At 38.8% G+C, this 21,075-nt stretch overlaps 1 protein-coding gene across 3 annotated transcripts in view; it reads left to right on the top strand.

Moving 5' to 3' along the window:
* tnr (tenascin R (restrictin, janusin)) overlaps positions 1-21,075 on the top strand; it is a 238,688-nt gene that overhangs the window by 183,192 nt on the left and 34,421 nt on the right. For all 3 annotated transcript variants that reach the window (XM_084733239.1, XM_084733240.1, XM_084733241.1), the window contains 4 exons: positions 2,452-2,571; positions 2,927-3,070; positions 12,862-12,981; positions 15,602-15,745. In XM_084733239.1, the coding sequence (XP_084589365.1) occupies positions 2,452-2,571; positions 2,927-3,070; positions 12,862-12,981; positions 15,602-15,745 (528 nt within the window). The remainder of the gene's footprint in view (positions 1-2,451; positions 2,572-2,926; positions 3,071-12,861; positions 12,982-15,601; positions 15,746-21,075) is intronic.

Genomic DNA, 21,075 nt, shown 5'->3' with positions numbered 1-21,075 from the left:
TACAGTGAGTAGTGTGTTAGCAGGTTAAAAAGAAGCCAGACGTGATTTTTATTTAGACATTAGATTTTGTGGTTATTGTGATGAAACACTACTGTTTTTCTCCACAGTGGCATCCAAAAACTGACAAAATCTGAAAGTTCCTTGTAGCAGCTTTAACCTGCTATCTTCCCTCTCAACTCAATCCCCTAGTAGCAGAGAGAGAGTGCAGGGGCAGAGAGGTTGTTGACTATGTTGTTGAGTATGTCTGCCTGGCTTATTGATCCTTTATCTGACTGAGGTTTCACACGTTAGAGTGTATGTATGACTTTATTATTAAAGTGTTGCTGTTAAAAAATACAGAACCAAAAGAGTCATTCATGAATCAGTTTGCTAGTTGTTGGTGAACAAAACAAATTGGGTCTATCCCCCTGTTAAAAGTTAACAAACCACCTTAATGTTACATTTTTATAATTAACAATACAAATTAATCCATAAACACAATTTTTGATGCATAATGATCAAACAGTAATTCAACTGTTCACAAGTTTGTAGAGAGCAGATGTGAGGCTACAACGCAACTACACACTAAAACTTGTTTCAATTTGTCTGAAAATAAAGGAAAAACAAACTTGACAGTATTTGTAATTTACTGTGATTTTGAATGTAAAAACAGCCCTAATTGAAACGACCTTCAGATGGGCCCAAACCCTTCAGATCCTTCAAAACATGCTTTTCCTAACATTTATAAACTTCTTTTGAATTTCAGAGAAAATACACTCACACTCCTGAGTCCAGTAGAGCTCAATGCAGTAAAAGATTTGCCATAGTACTAAGTGGAAATTCAATTCAAACTGAAGGCTGGTTCGTGGAGAGCACACTGGGTTACAGTTCCTCAGAAGGCTTCCTGTATACCTAATTTGGCTCCTCCTAATGTGGAACTTAGTTTTCACTATTTTTCTAAGGCTCCTCCTCATTTCATTAAAATAAATTCACTACTATTTCTGTGATCCAGAACACTGTGTAGCCTATTGAGTTTTCACAGTGTCTCCCCCTACTGATCACTATGCTTAATTACATTTTCACAATATGTCTTGCTCCACCAGTCAAAATAAAAAATGACTGGAACAAGCCCAAATCCTGTTCACCTGCCAGGAGTGGCGAAATAATCAGTTCTTAGATAATCAGTTCTTCTCCTCTCTCTTGAAAGATTCTGAATCTATTGTGGAAAAGTCAATAATCAGAAAATTAAAATCCGATTCTCAACATTTAGGTCACTGGTAAGAGATTTCCAGGTTGGGCTGGTCATTCCTTACGGCTGAACAAGATGGTGAAATGTAAAGTCACATGATGCGGACAGATGCAATCTGCTCAGCACCCCAGGTCATAAAAATTTAAAACTGCACTGATGATTGTTTTATAATTGCATCGTAGACCTCTGATCCGGAATTGAATCATGATGTGCGTGAATCCATTTTACCCCCCACAATGCAGCCCAATTGGGTGGAAAACTAATCTGTCAACACTGTTCCCATTCAGACCCTCAGAAAGCTGCATTAAAAAAAATACAAATTTTCAACTGTTATTCTTGCATGCAGCACCTTTGCCAAAGCAAACATAATTAGCAAGATATGCAGGCATGAATAATCACAACTTATAGAAATGCTACTACTGTATGTCATACAAGTTGAATTTAAATGAGTTTAAAGCCAGGAGTTATTAATTGCCTCCCTCTGCTTGTGAATAATAGCCATTATTCTTTTCAAAGCAGAGTGGAGCATTTGGTTTACAAGCTTTTTTTGCCTCTTGTCCACCCCAAGAGATGGAAGTGATCTCTTAATCTCCTCCTCTTTTTTGTCTCTTTTTATCCCCCTCTTTAACTTTCTTTATCCTTCTTTTCTTTCTCTAGTAGACGAAGACGTGTCGTCAGTTTAATTGCGCGGCCGCATTGTTTTCGCCGTAACCTTTTCCACGGCAGCTCGATAGTCTCAGGAGACGCATAAAACAAATTGTCAGCACGGAGGGAAATCTCCTCTGAGTATGCCCTACTCCATCTCAATGCTAATGCCACCCATTGTGTTCTTTCAGCTGGATGGAGCTAGATTTCCCCTGGAATGTCTTTTCATGATGTTTATTTATTTTACACATTTGCATTAAAAGATGCTTGTGCTTCCAGAGACCAAGGACAGGTCTGTTTATGTAAATACATATAATGAAGAGGAAATTAAAAATGGACAAAGCAGGGATCGCTGAAGTACTTGAGCTTACAAGGGCACCTTGCAGATTTTTATGTAAATTTTTGAACTTGCTTCATAATATACCTCATAATGTGTTGTACTCCTGGCTTCACAATAAACTCTGGAAAGTAAGATTGTTCTTTTATATATCATTTGAAACCTTCAGTCTCCCAGACTGTCCACTGTAGACCATCCTGATCCTATTCTAACATGTCCCCACCCATCATCTCTCTTCAAGGCATGGACCCACCTAAAGAGTTGACGGTGTCGGATGTGACTGAAGATGCAGTGACCATCTCTTGGATCAGACCACTGGCTCCATTTGAATACTATAAGCTGTCCTACCAGTCAGCCAGAGGTAGCTTATTCTTTAAATACTGTAATGGCTTTCATTGCATTATAATAATGTGGTATTTATTATATTAGCAAACACGGCGACATACGGCATTTTAATGTTACAGTTAAGTGAACATGGCATTTGCTGTTGCAGGTCTCTCTGATCTAAGATATTTTGTAGCAGGGAACCTTGTTACACTCCTCACTATACCTAATTAATTGTAACATTTTATCAGTGAAATTTAATTGAATTTTTAATTAAAATTCTGTCGTGATTAAATATTTACTCTATGATGCAAAACGCACACCACTTGGCTGAGCAGTATTCCCCGCACACAAGGAAACGCATGATGAGAGTGATGGATGTCCTCCTGCAGGTCGAGTGGACAGCGTGGTGATTGACAGCGATGTGACCAACTACACCTTGTCCAGCCTGTTTCCTGCTACAGAATATGAGATCAGCCTCAATGCTGTCAGAGGGAGTCATGAGAGCAAAGTGGTCAGCACGTCCGTCTTCACAGGTAGGAGTCCTTAAGGGAACGTTATTAGGAGCAAACGCCGTGCAATAGAGTCATGCAACCAAACAAACTACACATGGACTAGCCAGATAATCAGAGTGGGGGTTATTTTGTTTTGTTTTTCTCTCACCAATCAGTAGTGAGTGACTACTCAATCACCAATGTAATTTTCAGTCAACATGCATCAGTAGAAGTTGATAAAAGCAGTTAACTATCTTTCATGTGTTGAGTCAAGGATGAATATTTCTGTATCAACTTTCTGCATCAACTTACAGCGACCTGTGCAGCTGTGTCCATGTCACTCACACTTGATACCATTTTTCTGTCCATTTTCAGCTGCGACCAGCTGAAATGGTCATTTCACAAAAAATTCCCCAGCCTTTGGCGGCCACAGTTTTCGCCCTTGGAGGCTGAAATTTGTCATGTAGGTCAAGTGCTTGTGAGGTTGTGTGCCTGTGAATGGCTGAATGTGTAGGTGCATGCGTGTGCACTTGTTCTGATGCTATTTGTGGCGAATGAATACATTGCCGAACAAATATCGCAATTGCAATTGAGAGTTTTAGAGGTAGGGATCAGGCTACATCTGCACAGTGTAGGGACATAAAAACAAAATGCTGTTTCATATCATAGTTTGGTCATATGATCCTCCAAATCAGTTTGACTCTGGATTTTAAGGTCATGATTCGATGCAGTATTCTTTTTTTTTTCTTTTGCACAGACAGCGATGCCATTGTTAGCAGTTAGCATGGTTTTATGCCATGACAACTGGGAGGCTGGTCCAACTTAAGTGAACTGTTAGGCCTGGGCTGAGGTTAATCTGTGAGCTTTCCCCCGTGATCAGTAAAAAATACACAGGAACTTCCTTTTGTCTGGAGGAGTTGTAGTCTTTGTTCACTGACAGTCAGCCTAAACTGTACACACACTCCACTGCTACGTTCACAGCTGAGCAAAATTGGGAGGAGCAGCTTATCACTCAAATGAAAATACCTGGTCCGCCTTAAAGGTCAGTCTGCCTTACGTGTACCAGAGCCGAGCTTGTCACTAAGTTCAGAGCTCACCACCTTCATCAACAAGCAAAGTGGAACTTGGCTTGAGGAGTTGTGGCATTTCTTCATCATCAAATAGCCCAAACTGTACACACACTCCACTGCTAGGTTCACAGGTATAATGTCACACACATACTCTCTCATGTGTGTCTGTTGCTTGACTGCACAACTGGCTAATGCACACAACCCACACACTGAGTTATTCCTTAATCTTAACAATATGTATATTCTGCCTTTCAAATAAAACTATAGCAGAAGAAGTAGTTTGATGATGTTATGAAGTAGCGTGGGATCATGAAAGTTGTTTTCTTCACTTTTATCTGACACAACTCAGGCAGAAATCACATTCATTAAGGAGGTAATGTATTAATTCCTGTTAAACTTGTGCGCCAGCTTCCTTCCTCACTCTCTGATGTATCCTGCATTATAACAACTAGCAATGGCTTGTAGTGATCACACCGTAACCTTGAATAACTTTTGATTTAAGTACACAGCTTAACAAAATATATACCATATGTGTAGTGTTTTTAACATGGAATGTTAAATATTATAGCTTTTAAAGGAGTTTTCTACTTGTATAACACGTTTTAGTTTAAATCGGTAATGTTTAGGCCTGGAGGGGTGTCAACTTGTCAGGCCACCTGGCTTGCAATAGACTGGTGGAAATCCTGGACACCTGGCAACACTTTTCAGCAGCACCACAAACTGCCACCTCTAAAATATATTATAAAGTTGAATCAACACCTCTCTAAAAAATTATAACCTTCATGAAGTTGGATTTATTGCAGGACTGTTGTGTTGTTTTTGGTGTGTACGCTAAACGCTGTGATCTACTTTTGATGGGTTTGTGTAATGTTTCGTTCCTGTATTGTAGGAAATCACACTGCTTTAAGACACATTCCTCACATTCCTTTCGACTACAACTCTTTGATAAACGTCCCACTGTGAGTGGGTGGCAAGGGGACAAAATGTTTGCAGTGTCAAATGAATGAAGTCTTCCTCTTCCTCTGCTCGACTTTCAGAACAATTGTTCTTCCCACAACAATAACAGCTGTGCACTGGGAGATGTGTGCTAAAAGGAGCAGCAGACTCTCACACACACACACACACACACACACACACACACACACACACACACAGACGTCAGACGAAATCTAAGGGTACAGCTGACATTGCAGGAGGCGCAATCTTTGCTGCTGCAATAGATGAAACTGTCCACTCCATGACCCAGTAATTGGTAACTTACTCCCAACTCTGTCTCACTCTCTTCTATCTCTCTCCTTCCCTTTCTTGCTTATCTCTTCACCTTTATCCTTCTGTTTCGTTACACCTCTCTCAGTATCCCTCTCTCTTCTATCCTCCATCTTTCTCCCCTCTTTCTATTACCTCTCTCTTTCATCCCTTCTTTTCTTTAATCTCCTCTCTCTGCCGCTATGTCTTCCCAATTCGTCATTATAGGCGGGAACTCGAGCTCTCCTGCTTTCAGAGTCATAACTTAAAAACCTAAAGCCTCACCTGCACATACACACACACACACACACACACACACACACACACACATACACACACATACGCACACGTGAATATGGGGCACCGTCCTTCCTCTCTGTGAAAGAATTCCACTAACCTAAGATTAACACACTCTCCCAGCACTGTATGCATAATCTTGAGTGTGTGTGAGAGAGGTAAAAGCGAGAGCGCTAAGGAGAGCGTCGGATAGGAGAGAGCAGAAGGTCTGTTTGCATGCCAATGAGACCCGATTCACCAGGAGGGGCCACATTCAAGAATCCAACGAGAGGAAAAAAAGACGCTAAAAGAGTCTCTTTCGCTTTCTTTCTCATCTCTGTCTTGCTCTTCTTCCCCTCCAATTCTTTATTATCATTCCCCTTTTTAACAATCCCAGCGTACTTACAATGAGCAGAGCCGTTGGGGCTGTAATAGCCTGAAAAGAACATAACTCCAAAGTCAAGCTTGTTAGAAATGGTAAATAACATTTTCCTCACATCACACAATGCCCAACCAGGGACATTTTAATGCTGCTTTCAACAACAATACATAAACAGGGGATTTGGAAGAATAATCCAGCATTGCCTGGCCAAGTATGTAATGGCTTGAATAACGCCGAAATTGCTACTTAACTTCACTTCTCTAATCAATTACTGTCAGAGGGGATGAAAAAGGCTGGGAGCCATATTTCATTTTGCCAACACAGCAGGTAGTGCTAATCTAAGAAGAATTTGGGATGGTTGACACTAAATGGACTATGTGAAGGCCCGTTTAATGGAGGGTGCTCATTAGGAAAGTGTCAGGACCCATAGTAAAGAATCGTTCTTCCCAAAAGTGAAGTTCAGAGACAGACTATTAAAGCCTCTTCCCCACCAACCCCACCACTTGTCCGACTTTTTTTTTCCCCCAGCTATCTCAAGAGAAGATAGATGAGGGAGACACTTCCATTTTAAATGGCTGCTTTGTTAAAATACCCACAAAATCACAATTAATCCTGAATTACAAAAATGATAACAGTTTCACAGCTTGAAACCAGATAAATCTGCGAGCTCATGTTTCAGCTGTTCTGGCAGAAATGTGAATTAGTCTGGAATCATTTTCAATTTAGTGTGTTATCAACAGGTGGAGACCAAAGTGCCTCTGCCAGTGGTTATAGACCTACAACCAATCATGACAAAGGAAGTGTGTGACGAAGGAAGGAAGAAGTGGCAGCCTGGTTGCGAACTTTCTCAAATTACAGCTAAATAGCACACCTCAGGGGAAAAATAAGCAACGCCTTCACAGATTCTTGATTCATATTTGATCAGCACTGCCTAGTTCGAAAGTTTTATCTGAGTTTGGTGTGTGGCGCTCAAAACATGTGACATGTCAGATCTGGACTGGTGAAGCTCCTCCGTCATTCATCTTATCTTATTTATGGCAGTTTTTCATTGAAGTGAATGATTTTAATGTGCAGCAGCAGCAGCTTCAGGTAGCCAGTTGGAAGCAAACAGGTAACCCTGAGGCAAAGTATCATGGGTGTAACATAAAAAATAAAATTACTTTAGTTTTAAAATTGTTTTCCATATGTTGTCATGCATGCAAAGACCCACAATAAACACTGAATTGACTACTTGATGAGCAAAATATTTATATTTAATATTTTCGAATGATTCTGTCCCATTTTTGATCAATACAATCTATTACACAAACACACACACACATGCACAGATATCAAAAAAAGTGCATGGTTGTCATTTTTGAAAGCCTTTATTCTTTGTGTCAAAAAACAGCCAGGTTTGTTAGACTAAACATGTCTTGTGCGTGCAGCAGCCTGCAGTTTCCAGGTGAACACTCATTCTCATTCAGCCTTTCTACACGTGTAACACTCTCAATGTGACATGTCTACTTGAGTACTGCAGGAGACCACTTAGAGTGTGATACAATAAAGGTGTAACAACAGGTCATTTAAACCAAGTGGTCTTTTATTTTTCAGAAACACTTTTTTAAAAAGGCACAGAAATTAGTAATTACAGAGCAAATCTGCCACTAACTGCCAGTTATTTAATAGCTAAGAAGTAGTTCCTGAGTAACACTGAATAAAGGATTATAATAAAGCAAGACGTCTTGTGGCGCCTGAGTACACAGTCAGAGGAACTCATTTTTATCTCACACTAAAAGAGTAACCTCAGTATTTTCCAACATGTACCCTTCTTCCCATGTTTTTGTGTCTAAGAGACTAATCGGGACAACAGCAAATTGGTCTGGTATTAAGCAAAACCGCTGCAGTGCAATCCCTGTGAGCAATTGCGAACCATCAAAGTGCGTCCACTAAAAGTGCTTGGTTTTGCCACTGACAGGCTCAGATTGTTATTCTAAATGTCTGATACATTATGGAAAAGATCACTACAGAGGGAGACCTTGTTGTTAGAGTAAGATCCATGTTGTTTAGCCAGAAACAACCATTTCATTGCTCTCACCAAAGCCACCAGATTCTATTTACAAAAATAGTAATTTTATCATCATGATATTATCGCAGTATATCATCACGCTCTGCTGTTTGTCCCTGCAGCTTCTCTTCTTCCTCCTCCGACATTTTCACATCTAACTATGAATTAAGGATTTGTTTCAACCAGATCAAATCAGAGTTGGTGGTTGCAACGGAAATATGAACTAGGGCTGCACAGTTAATCACAGTCACAGTAAAATTACAATATGGCCAAGTTCAATATCCAAATCACAGAATAAGAATCAAATTGCAATTTTTGAAAAAGGAAAAATGTAAGAGAAAACAGCATTTTAATGAGGTACTGTAGTGCTGCCTGTCTGTACCAAACAAATATGTTTTTTTTTATCTGGATTAGAATATTTTTAGGTCAGGTCATCTCTGCAGCACAACAGAGAAGATCTGGCCTAAAAATTTTGTAATCCAGATAAAAGAAAACATATTTGTTTGGTACAGACCTCAATAAATATCACATCATTACAATTTCTTTTTTTTTCCAGAGAAGATGAAAATTGTAATAAAAAAAATGATAATTTCCACTAATCGTATCACATGTTGCAATTGCAATCTCTGTGAAAATATTTGCGGCTCTAGTGTGAACCGAGATGTTTTTGGTGACTTTTATTTTGTTTCTGTTAAGTTTGAATGAAGTGTGTTTGATGATAAAATGATTGTAAATGGAGTCTGGTTGCTTTGGTGAGAGCGACAAAAAGGATCTTACTCTTTAACTAAAAGGTCTTTTTCTGTAGTGATCCCTTCCGTACTGTTGTCAGACATGTGAGTGTGTCACTGGCCAAACAAGCACTTTTAATGCACGTACTTTGAGGGTTTGCAATTGGCCCTCAGGATTATGTTGTAGCCTGTTTTACGGCTGATGGCTGCAGTCGTCTAGTCATCATTAGTCACTTAGACACAAAACAAAAATAAGATAAGAGGAGATGCCAAAGTCACACTTTCAAAGCAGACTGCTGTGTTAATGTTATGCTAATGATCACTTCCTGTGAATCTACATAAAGGTCATTTCATTGATTGGCTGTAATGTTTGGTGATGCATTCATTTTTAAATGGATGTATTAGTAAGCCTACTGCACATAAAGTACACTCACAGTGTAAAACTAGCATTAAAGTTTCCCTTTAGCTTCATGGCAGCACGGTTCACATGCAGCATGAAAGCAGCTGGTATAGTATAGAGCACAGAGCAGCGAACACACCCAGTGAAGCTCCGGGTTCATGTGGAGAACACACTTTCACACTGACAACCTGTTTTCTGTGCAGCTTCCACAGTAATGGGAGGGGATGCAGAGATGGACTGAGGAGTAAAATGGTCCAGTGTTTCTTTCTAACTGCACTGTCTGCTGCAGTCTGGTCCACATAATGGCCACAGGTACAGCACAAAGCAGACTGCCCTCATGGCCAACCATCACAGCTGGGGTGTCCCTAAAAATACCATATTCAGCAAATAACAAATAGCCAGTTTTTCCGATGATTTAGACATTTAATAGCACACCAGCAAAACAGATTTTTTTTTAAGCATAAACAGGGTTCACATCAATGACCCCTTAAAACACAATGTACCTTGACATCACTGCAACCTTCCTGTGCACAGTTCTCTACCATAAAATCAAGGGTAGAATCAAAGCGGCAGAGCGGGCTTATAAACTGTGTCAACTTTTATTTTGTACAAAATAAACAGTTGGCCGTTACCCAGTAAAAATCCATTGCAATCTGGTGCCTGTGTGCTCAGCCAAAATGTTTTGTTAGAGAGGGAAAACCACTCTGCAAGTTTTCGATCTCTAAAAAGTTGTGTCTCTTTGATGTTCAGTCTGTTGGTCAATAAACAATGTCGTGTTAGCGTTTTAGGTAGTTAGCAGTGGAGTACTCAGCGACAGTCAAAGCTAACTGCAATCATAGTTGGAATCCCTCATTTATAATTTTGAGATGATCCGCAAGAGTAAACATATAGACACCTAACACCTTACTATAACTCCAATCAGAATTTTTTTTGTGATCATTCACTTTCATAGATACACTTTTACTCCTAGATTGACTAGATTTTTACTCCTTGCACTGCGGTCACGGCTGCAACTGTGACTTGGCCTGTGGAGCTAACAGTTAGATGATACCTGACACTTTAACTAGTTGGTGTTCAGCACAAAATATTACACCATTTGTGAATGTGAAGATTCAAATAAAGGTAATTTCAAGTATCATAAGTATCAAAGTAATGAAGCTACCACTTTAAGTGAACTATAGTAAATTTGTCACACAGTTGACAATCCTGGTGAAAGAAATTAATATAGTTTATCACTCATTTTTATCCATATGATTTACTTGTTACCTCAAATTATCTTTTGTTTGGAGCAGTCAAACTTTAGACAAAGTTATATGTCTAAAATACTATGTAATATCAGTTTTTCCACAATATTGCCTGGTGTCCCTCAATTTGAATTGATTGATTTTAATTTTATCTATATAACACTGAAGTTTTTATCTATATAACACTGAAGTTTTTATCTATATAACACTGAAATGAACAGAAGTTATTGCAGGGCACTTTTCATATAGAGCAGGTTTACTCTTTATATGTATCTTTGGGCAGTGAGCCATAGAAAAGAACTGCTTGGCCCATTTGACCTCCTCCAAGACAACCTTGGCAAACACTGTAATTAGTTTTGGAAGCACAACAGAAACATGAATTCATTTTTCCTTGTCCTGACTCTTACAGGTTTTATAACAGTGTGGACGGACCATACCAGTGTTTGTGCATGCTTTATCATTTACATGATGTTTATCAGAATGTCCAGCTTTCCTTTATCCCCGGATAGATTTTGGCAATATAGAATGTACATGCAGTGGTTTTTGGCAGCAGACTCTCAAGGATTAATTGTGCTGAGCCCCATGTCCCTGAGCAGCTTTTGTTCCTTTTGTCCAAACCTTTTCTCTTGTCTTGAATCCAAACGTGATCTTAAGCGCTGGAGCTTGACTTTCAGATACAGATCCGAGTGCGAGCATGACGTCGTTTGCGAGAGCCTGTGATTCACCCGTGCAATCAGGAGATGGAGAGTGATGATTGGATTATCACTGGGCCTGATAAAGGAGGATGACCTGTTTATTTTTCTTTTTTTTCTTTTTTGGCCATCTCTTCCATCTCCATTGCCAATCTAATTGACTTGGCAAGCCTCCATTAAATTCACTTAAACCTTTTTGCAATTAAAGTAATGATTTTAATCAGGTTTGTTCATCTATCGCAGTGATAAGAAAGACTCAAACTCACTTCGATTGTGCTAATGTGCTCAATTCTTTTTTTTTATTCTGATGAGGGCAGGGCATTATTAATTACCTCATCTGGGCTGAGCCTTGGAGCACATGCAGCGTTCTGTGTTCTCCTGCCACGCTCTCTGCCGTGCCAAAATAACACGCCTGAGGAGAAATTGGGGTTGAAACACTGAGGTTAAAGGTATAATTAAATTCAAACTCAATTTTGGCATGTCCAGCAGTCTGAGAATGAAATTAGGAAGAGGGTGGGGAAACAGTAGGCTCAGGAGAATACGTGAGACGTTCTGCAGCCATTTTGACTGCATAATTTTTTCTTTGATGTGTCTTAGAATTGAAGAAACTGATCAAAACAGCAAAGAGAGTCATTATTGACATGAATGCAAAGCTATTCTGTGTCTGAGTTTCTATAATTATAACTCAGATGTTGGTTGAGTAATGGTTTTCTATTTGAATAGAACACCATTCAAAACTGTTTAGCTGTAATTGATATTTTATGTCTTTCTGCAGTCATATCACAATCCACTGTGTACAAAATGACAGCCTTTCTGCCTTTGAAAGCAACTGTGACACAGCTCCATAGTTTGTGTACAAATTCATGTAATTTTCCTGGGAAATGACAAAAAAAGCTACTGTCCAGACAAATTGTGAGCCTGAAACCTGAAACTGTTTTTGATTCTTTTGTATGAGAAATCCTGCAGCAGCTAAGGGCAAGTCCAGAGCATTGTTATGCAGTGAATCTTTTTTTATTTTCTGCAGACCTGAAGAAATTAGTCCATCAATCAATTAGTTCATTGAAATAAAAATGATCAGCAACTATTTTGGTCAACTAAGTCATTTGAAAATGTTGTTTTCTGAGGAAAAAGCAAAAGCTTTCTCTGGTTCCAGCTTCCTAAATGTTCGGCATTGATGCCTTTCCCTGTTTTCTATCATTATAAATTGAACAAACGAGAAACAAATCTGTTAAGTCTTTGTCAAAACGGACATTTCTGCTAATATATTTTTCAGAGTTTCTGAGGGTTTCAACAAGTTAAATCTAAGACTTTTTAAGACCATTATGAGTTCAATTTAAGACCTATTTAACAACCACACTGGCAAAAAAAGTTTTACAGCATGACATAAAAATCTTCCCAAAAACACATTTAAAAGCAAGGCTGAGCTAATGCAACTTTATAAAAGTAATTTTAACTTCATACTCCAATCAACTTTTAAGACCTGTCAAATTTCAAGGCTTAAAATTATGATTATTGGATTTTAAACTTCTAAAGGACCTGCAAACCCTGTTTACACTCATGTATAGCCAGCATGTTGACTTGTGTCCTGCAGTGAATTTACTGTCGTAGTTCTAGTTATCCACAGCTGTCATATTAGCTGGATGTCAATAAAAAACCAAAGAAATGTCCTGAAAACTGATCTCTTTCAGAGAGCCTGTTATTATTGTTGTTTCTGTCAAACTTACTGTTTTTGTTGTGCTGTAATCCTAGCGATGGACATGCCGGCTGAGTTGACGGCTCTCAACATCACCCCACAAGGAGCCCTGCTGAGGTGGAACCCCCCTCTCTCCAGTGTCGATAACTACGTGCTGACCCTCACACACAACCAGGGTGAGTTGTCAGAACTGTGATCTAGAGGCTTTTATTAATTTGTTGTTTTTCAGACAATGAATTGATGAATAACCACAAGTGAAGCATAACAATTTGACCAAATAAGTGGTTTGAATAAAATCAGCCAAGCCCTTTCCTCTACTGGAACCAACCGATACCATATTTTAGTCAGTATCACAGGCATTTTCTGATGCTGATATCAGAACAAGCCTAGCAACAACTACCCAAAACAGCCCAGAATCAGGTTAAGCATGCAGAGACGTCACCTAACATAACATACATTTTTTCCCCCCAGTGCTCATGCTGACTGCAGCAGAAAGATCTGACTGCAGAGTCGGAGCATAATGAGCAGATTTGTTTTAGGTCATTCAGGTGCAGCATGTAGAGTTGTGACAGGTTTTCAGTGTGATCCTTCGAGGCAATATGAGTCCATTTGTCTTGCTTTCAAAACAGTTCATTATGCTTGGTTGAACTACTAAGCTTTGACACAAACATTGCAAACACGGCATATGTTTCTGATGCAGCCCGGGTCTTGGCTGTCTGACAGCCAAATCCAGATAGGTAAAAGATAACCATATTTCTCCTCGCAGAGTCAGTTTATAATTCACTCCATGAATCAAGTGGATGACTGCCAAGTTGTAGTTGGTAGACCAGCCACACATATAACTTAGAGCTACTCGACATACACGGATAGAGTGCTGAAATATGAAAGTATAAATAGTTTCAAAGGAATAGCCTTCATTAGCCTTTGCAAAGCATGTTTTAAAATTCACCAGTCTAACGTTTAACACTTGATCTCAGCCATTATTTTCTCCCCTGATTTTTATAAACTGGCCAGAAAAAAATGTCATGGGAAGCATATTTCTCTCATTTGCACATGACCCCAACTGACTAAGCCATGCCTTGAGTTATCCAGAGAAATCTGTATTACTCAGCTCCTGGAGTCAATGTGTAAATTACACCCTGACTGACTGGACGGCAGCCAGATCATCTCAGTTACAGAGACAGTATCTATATGCTGGACACATATTTGGAAACCTGCCTCCACCAGGGTTTAGAGAAGTGCGATGTAAGTTGCGGACAAATTCCCTTGAGTGTCAGTGTATTAAATCAGGGTCAATAAATCTCATATTTCACCAAGTATTGTCCTGCATTACAAAATAGATTTTTATTGGCAACCAGGAACACCCACATAAAATCCAAACCATCATGATATCAGTCAGTCAAGCTTCATATAAAATAGATTAATGGTGTAACATGGAAAATATATGGTTTGTCTATATCTTCACTAGCATCACTGCCACTGTGAAGTCTGCAGCTCTCATCATTATTACTATACATTAAAACTCTAACACTTTCTTTGACATATAGCAGTGATATTAACTGTCTTTTCTAGTCTTATGCTCATGTAACACATCATATTTTCTTCATCAGCATTTTTTCCCAGTTTCTTATGCAGATTGGTAATTAAATGGTAATTTATTCAAATTCACCCTGTTTAAATGAGTTAGATGGATATATTTGTCATGAAAATACCTTCGAATGATTCTTGGGATACATATTTAGATAAGATCAGTTGTAAAGAATCGCCTTTCAGTCTTGTATTTCAGGTATCTTGTATTTTCAGAGTACTTAGTCATATTTTAAAACACTCTAATCTAAAGCGTGGTTAATTTTTGCAAAGTTGCCCCCAAAAGCATATTTCAACCAAAAGCATAAGTACTGTAGTATAGAAACCTTCGAAAGAAATATAATTAAATGTAATCGATTGAGACTGGTGTGGCTGAACCTTTTTGATTGTGGGCCATATACAAAAACATATAGTCTCAGGTCAAACAATAGTAAATGTGTAGTTTTGAACCAGTTACATGTCAAGAAAATCAGTGTTTCTAGATCCCACGTGCTGTAGAAAATTCATTTTCAATCAAAATAACTGCAAAACTGCTTAATGTTTTTTAATGTTTCACATTACAGTAGTTTCTTGGTGTGCCCACATATTTCAAAATATATTTCTGTCTCTGCTGCTCATAAATTTAATATAAAGTTAATCCAATATTTAATTCCACAACAGTGCATGGTCTATGCACCCACTTAAAATTTTATTTTGTGAGTAAATCTGTAAATAAGTAAAGTTAACACAGACAGATCAGGCAGAAATTGCCAGTTTCCAAAGTTTCTGAAATTTTTGGCACCCACTTGCTCTCTTCCATCTTTTCGGTTCCACTGTCTTTAATCAACTGAGGTAAATATTTTCATCAACTAGTAATTAATCATAGTAAGTCAAATAATTGTTGAAAATGGCAGTGGCCTCTAGTGTTCAAATTAAGAAGTGCAATGACAGGGCTTGCTAGCAGTTGTTTAAGATGACAGAGACTTTTAGTATTTAAAGTGTGATGCACATTGTATATCCAGCTCAATTTATTAGAAATATGTTCAAGTCATGGACTACTTCTTTTTTAAAAACTCACTGTGGCCCATTTAAAAATGGGCAGCTAGCTGCAGTTGGCCTGAGGGCCACAGTTTGGCTGCCCCAGGTTTCAACAAAAGTAAAAACAGAGTATGAAATGGTGAAAATGTAGTAAACATATTAATGAATGTGTGTTTTACTTGTGTTTTCCAGTGACGGCTGATACTTTCCTTGTGGAAGGCAACAAGCAGGAGCACCAGCTGTCCAATCTGAAACCAAGCACCAGCTATTCTGTATCCCTCTATGCCACCAAAGGACCCCTCACCAGCGGCACCGTCATCACCAACCTCCAAACACGTATGTGTTCATTTTATTCAGCTGGTGTCAGTACAGAGAGCAGCACGGTGACTCAGTGGGTATCACTGTCGCCTCGCAGCAGGAGGGTTTCCCCAGGGTGCTCTGTTTCATTCACACCAAAAAGAAAAAAATATTCATGTTAATTATGGATTCTCTGACATTGTCCTTGACCAAGGGCGATGGCTTCTCACTGCTTCCAAAGTAGTTAGAATGAGTCAAAAGCAGTAGATCTGATTCTCGCAGGGGATTCATGAAGTGCAATACAAACAATAGAAGTGTGTCATACAACCAAAGAAGTAGAACTAGCGTTATGTATACATGTACATTATATGATACATAAACACAGTGGTCCATGGACACTGACATGTGGCCAGGAATGAGGATTTCCTGACATTTATGAACCTGATTTTGACAGTGGGGAAATACACAAAACAAAGCCTGAAGTCATTCAAAAGCCTTGACATTTGGTCATAACGTTATTTCAATATGGGCTTTGTTGACAAAATTAAAGTGATGAGGACACCAAAGGATATTCTGGTTGTATGTGCAGAAGTTTTTATTTTATTGCATTATAAGCGAGAAGTGTTCGCATGCAGCAGTGTTGATGTTTGCTGTGATGGCTGAGGATGCATGATTAATGTTTTTGTTTTTACAACAAAAGGCTCAGTTTCACAGAATATGAATGAAAGATGCTAAATATTTAATTGATGAGTATGAATATGATGAGTTAAGGCATAATTTTACCTAAAAATCCAACATACTGAAACAAAGGACAACCGCAAATCCAAGTTTCTGTGAATTGCAGTCATCCATTTGCTTCTCTTTTCTTAAGCTTTTGGCATTTTGTAAAAGATGACTCTAATCTCTTGTTGAATTTATTTGTGCAATCAGTGACACGACAGCTCTTTCTAATTTTAGATGATTTTACTTGTGTTTTCGTGGCATTCAAGATGAACGCTAATGTTGCCACTCAGTCATCTTTCTGACAGTCAATGATTGTAACCACAGTGAGCTCTATGTGCGTATTGATTATTTGTCAAACATCAAGAAGGTGGGTTAAAAATCGGCGTGCTGTAGAATAGCGAGTAGCTCCTTTGTTGAGACCGTGACGTTACTACAACTGTAAATGAACTGAAACAAAGTCAGTGCATGGTTGGCAACGCACCAGAGGAGTTGCAAGTCTTGTGTTAATTAATTCCCCCAGATATAACAACGGATCATTTCTTCAGGACTGCCTGTGATGCTGTGACAATATCACAATAGAAATTAAATTACTACCTCTGTTGATTTGATTATGTTAAGATTTACAGTCCCTATCAGTAGATTCAGAGGAGTGGGAGTGTTTATCTAGGAGCTTCGCTGCTTGTTCCAGAGGCTGGGTCTAAAGTTTGGTATTTCCTGTTTTGTCAGCACAAGTTTTCTATTATTATTCTGGGTCATCTTACATTACACCTTTGGTGGATTTGAACCTTTCCCACACAGTGTGCACATATAAACCTCTGATCCTTTATCTCTGTGTAGCGCTCACTGCACAGTCACATACTGTATGTCACAGGGGTCAGTATCTTGCCAGAGACTTTGACATGGTCAGAGACACAAGCTGTCATGAGGATTAAACTTGTGAACTCTCCGTTCGGTTTTCACTTCACTTCACCTCCGGGTGACCCACCTCTCTAATTTTATTCACCTTCATCTTGGCTCCATTGAGCGGAAAGTTCGGGGTGAAGGAATTGTTCCAGTTTAGCTGAGTTGCAGCTCTGTAAACTTTATTCTTGCAGGCAAAAAAACAAAAACTTTTCAGTCAGCAGAGGAGTTCATAATCCCCCAAGGAGAGCCGGAGCTACCTGTCCTGCACTGCAGCAGAGACACGCTGCTCACAGAAACACATTCTGGGCTGCAGAGGCTTCAAAACATAAATGGGTCTCAGGAAAATTAGGTGTACCTACTACCATGTCGATGCTGTACATGCATATAGTAACTCATACATAAACAAATGTTCTTGGCAGGTTAGGGTGATTCTAATTTGGAAACAGATGCTCTGCCTAGTACGTCATGTACCTCAGCTTCTCCAGAGAACAACAAAAAAATCCTACCCTGGATAAACTCTCTCATATAAAAGACAGAATTTGGAAAATTGCTGTGATGTAGGCACCACCATGGAGTGGTGTGGAGTGGAGCAAAGCAGACAAGGATTGTGTTTGTTTTGTTTTGAATAGCATGTCGTATTGAATCAAGCAAACAGTTGGGTGCTTGCCTTTTGTTGCTCTCCTCGTCTGAGTAGAATAGACTAAATTTGTTCTTATAATAATCACATTCCTTCATTCAAGACAAGGGACATCTGCAGGAGCTCGATGTCTGTTCTATTTAGAATTATACTGTTGTTATTAAAATAGACTTGGCCTGTTTCTTGCAGAAATTACAAAGCAAACATTAACAAGGGTCATACACATATTAAAATGGCTGAACCTGTGAAGCAGTTATTAATCAACACTGGCATCTTGGCCTTTACTGTATTTCTATTTTCTACTTTGTATTCTGTGTCTTAGAATAGCTTCCATATAAAGGATAACATTCATATTTTATAGTTGAAATAGATGATATCTTTCATTCTTTCACAAATGTGTTAACTGTTTTTGGCTTCATGGAGTGAGGGTCGGAAGGTACAGGGGAGGCAAAAGGCTTCACAAAAAAGAAAGCAGCTGAGGAAACTAAACTGAAGCTACTACATGGTTCTTTATATTGTGTTGATTTTGGAGGTGCCTGTGGACAAAAACGGTAACATTTTCTCCACCATAACCACAAAAATACAAAGTCAAAATATAGTCAGTCTTCTCGGGGATGGCCCTGTTTGCTTATGTAGAATATATATACTTACACAGAGGCAGCATGAAAATGAAACAGATTGATAACCAGTTAAAAACTCTTTGTAGTAACTTTATATTTGACTACATTTGCCGAGTTGACAGAGAGAAAAAGAGTACACTGGAAAAATCTTGATTTTTTTCATGTCTGCTACATATCCTACAGATATAGACATTTAAACCCTGGGGAATGGTGTAATGTACCATGTAAAAATGTCAAATACTATTATCTATTTTTAATGAGAGCCACGTAGCCAATGCAGGCGACATGCTGAATCTCTACATAGATGTGCTCATGCGGGCTGCAGGGAGCGTTTATCAAACTTGTTTTTACGTACATCCAAATGATAGACACACAGAGGGCCGGTATGGAGACAGAGGGGCCGGACGCTGATAAAAACTCTGTTTTTTTTTTTACAGCCCACCCAAGTTTATCTAGATATCCCAAATGACCAGCACACAACTAGTTACTTGCATGAACAGTGAAAAGAAAAAAATATTTCATAGATCAAATAAAAAATAGCCTGGCAGTCAATACAAAGTGAGTCTTTGAAAAACATTTTAAATTTGCAGGTAGAAACAGATAATTAGAATGGTTAAAATAAATTAAAATACGCTCTCTTTCAAATCAAACATTCTGAGATATGGGTGGAAAATATTGTTCTTGCAACTGCTTTTATAACTTCATTTATTGAAATTGAAATTGTAAGTTTATTTTTATTTAAACATAAGGTAGCTCAACCATGTCATGTGATATGCTACATGTACTTCAGTACTCTTTAACAACAGATATACGGGCATTTAATATCCAGGAATTCACAGTACAGACCAGAAAATTGACCATACTCAGTCCAGTCATATACTAGGTTTAAACCTTCTCTTGTTTAGAAACCTTTTGGACAGTAATTTCTATTTAAAAGTCTTGCAACACAAGTGCTGGCCTCCCAATACAGACATACTGCACACAGTGGGCATTATGCACACTGCTGGTATTATATGGGCCCTGGTACTGCAAGTACATGTGCACAAAGAAACACACACCAACAAAGTTTCCACCCCTGCAGGACTAATGATGACATATCACACCAGGGGGTGTCTACTTTTAGTCAACCCAAACTTCAGAAGAACCTTCTCATGTTGTTAATTAAGCTTCCTTAATTGAAATCTTAAACCCTGTTTCAGTTCTGCTCACACACGCCTGTTTTCTCAGGCTGTTCTGCTCCAGTGGAAAATGTCACATTGCGAACGAGCTGTGAGAGGGGATGAGGCCATTGATTGGTTTGGCCAACTATTCTCTGGCTATGACTCAGTCACGTCTCCGCATGTCTGCTGTTCTGTTTCCGTCTCTGCCTCTGTCTGCCTCTCGCTTCTTGAGTCTCAGTTTGTTCCTCTGTCTGTCCTACTTATGCACAGAGTTACTGGTCATAGATACATTCATATATAGTATACAGTACTTCTAAACATACATAGCTCATGTTAAGAGTAACTAAAATGAAAATAAATAGGTAAATAACGGTAACAGACTGAAGTAGAAGAACATTCTGTGAGTGACGTCCATGAAGGCCAGCAGTCCACTCTTCTATGATATGCAAATCTGCAAGCACAAACCTCATGGTCAGTATTATTGCTTGCTCTTGTGAAGCATAAATTTCAAACATTTTTCCTTCACATATCTGGTGGAGTTTAATACAGACAGTTCACATTTGGATTTCACTAAGAATATAATCAGTTGTAGTGATATGTGTGTATCTATGTCTCCAGTTTCCTTAGTTTAAGAAAAAAAGCATTATAATTCTGATTCTCCCATGAAACCACTGCCCCCGTGTGCTCCATAATGACCCCTACAAACACAGTTTTAACAATGTTACTGCAACATAACAGATGAAACGTTTCCACTAGTTATGTTGCTGCTACGTTGTTGAAAAGTTATTTTTGTAAAAGCTGGGATAGTTCACCCAAAAATAAAAATTCAGTCATTATCTACTCACCCTTCATGCCAATTGAAGGTCAAGTTTAGTTTTTTAGCCCACAAGAACACTGCTGGAGAATCTCCCAAACAGTTTAGGTGAATGGTGACCAGTTTTCAAATGAAAAAAAACAACCAAAAAAAAAAAAGCATAAAGTGCCTCGATACTGCTCGTCTGGTTTAATCCAATCCTGTCCCTTTAAATAATTTAGTGGATTCAAACGCACTTGTAAAAAGATGGGTCTAACAGTGGCATGATTTGTCATATAGTGGGAAACAGAGTATAAAATAATCACACCCTTCTGTATTTTCATTAAAGGTCTGCAATTTGCACATAAGCAGAGTATGCCATCTGAATTCTAAGACTGCTGAATGAGCTTTTCAGCTCTGCCAGTGGACTGGTGTTGCTGAGACTGATGGTGAGGTTAGAAATAACTGGCTGAAAAACAGAAATATTCTGGAGAGCAAGTGAGTCTAAATCAACAAAACAGAGAAAAAGAAGC

This window comes from Lutjanus erythropterus, chromosome 12, assembly GCF_056507025.1.
Source record: "Lutjanus erythropterus isolate fLutEry1 chromosome 12, fLutEry1.hap2, whole genome shotgun sequence".
Lineage (NCBI taxonomy): Eukaryota > Metazoa > Chordata > Actinopteri > Lutjaniformes > Lutjanidae > Lutjanus > Lutjanus erythropterus.
Note: the sequence above shows the minus strand (reverse complement) of the source record. Positions and strands in the feature narration are given on the sequence as shown.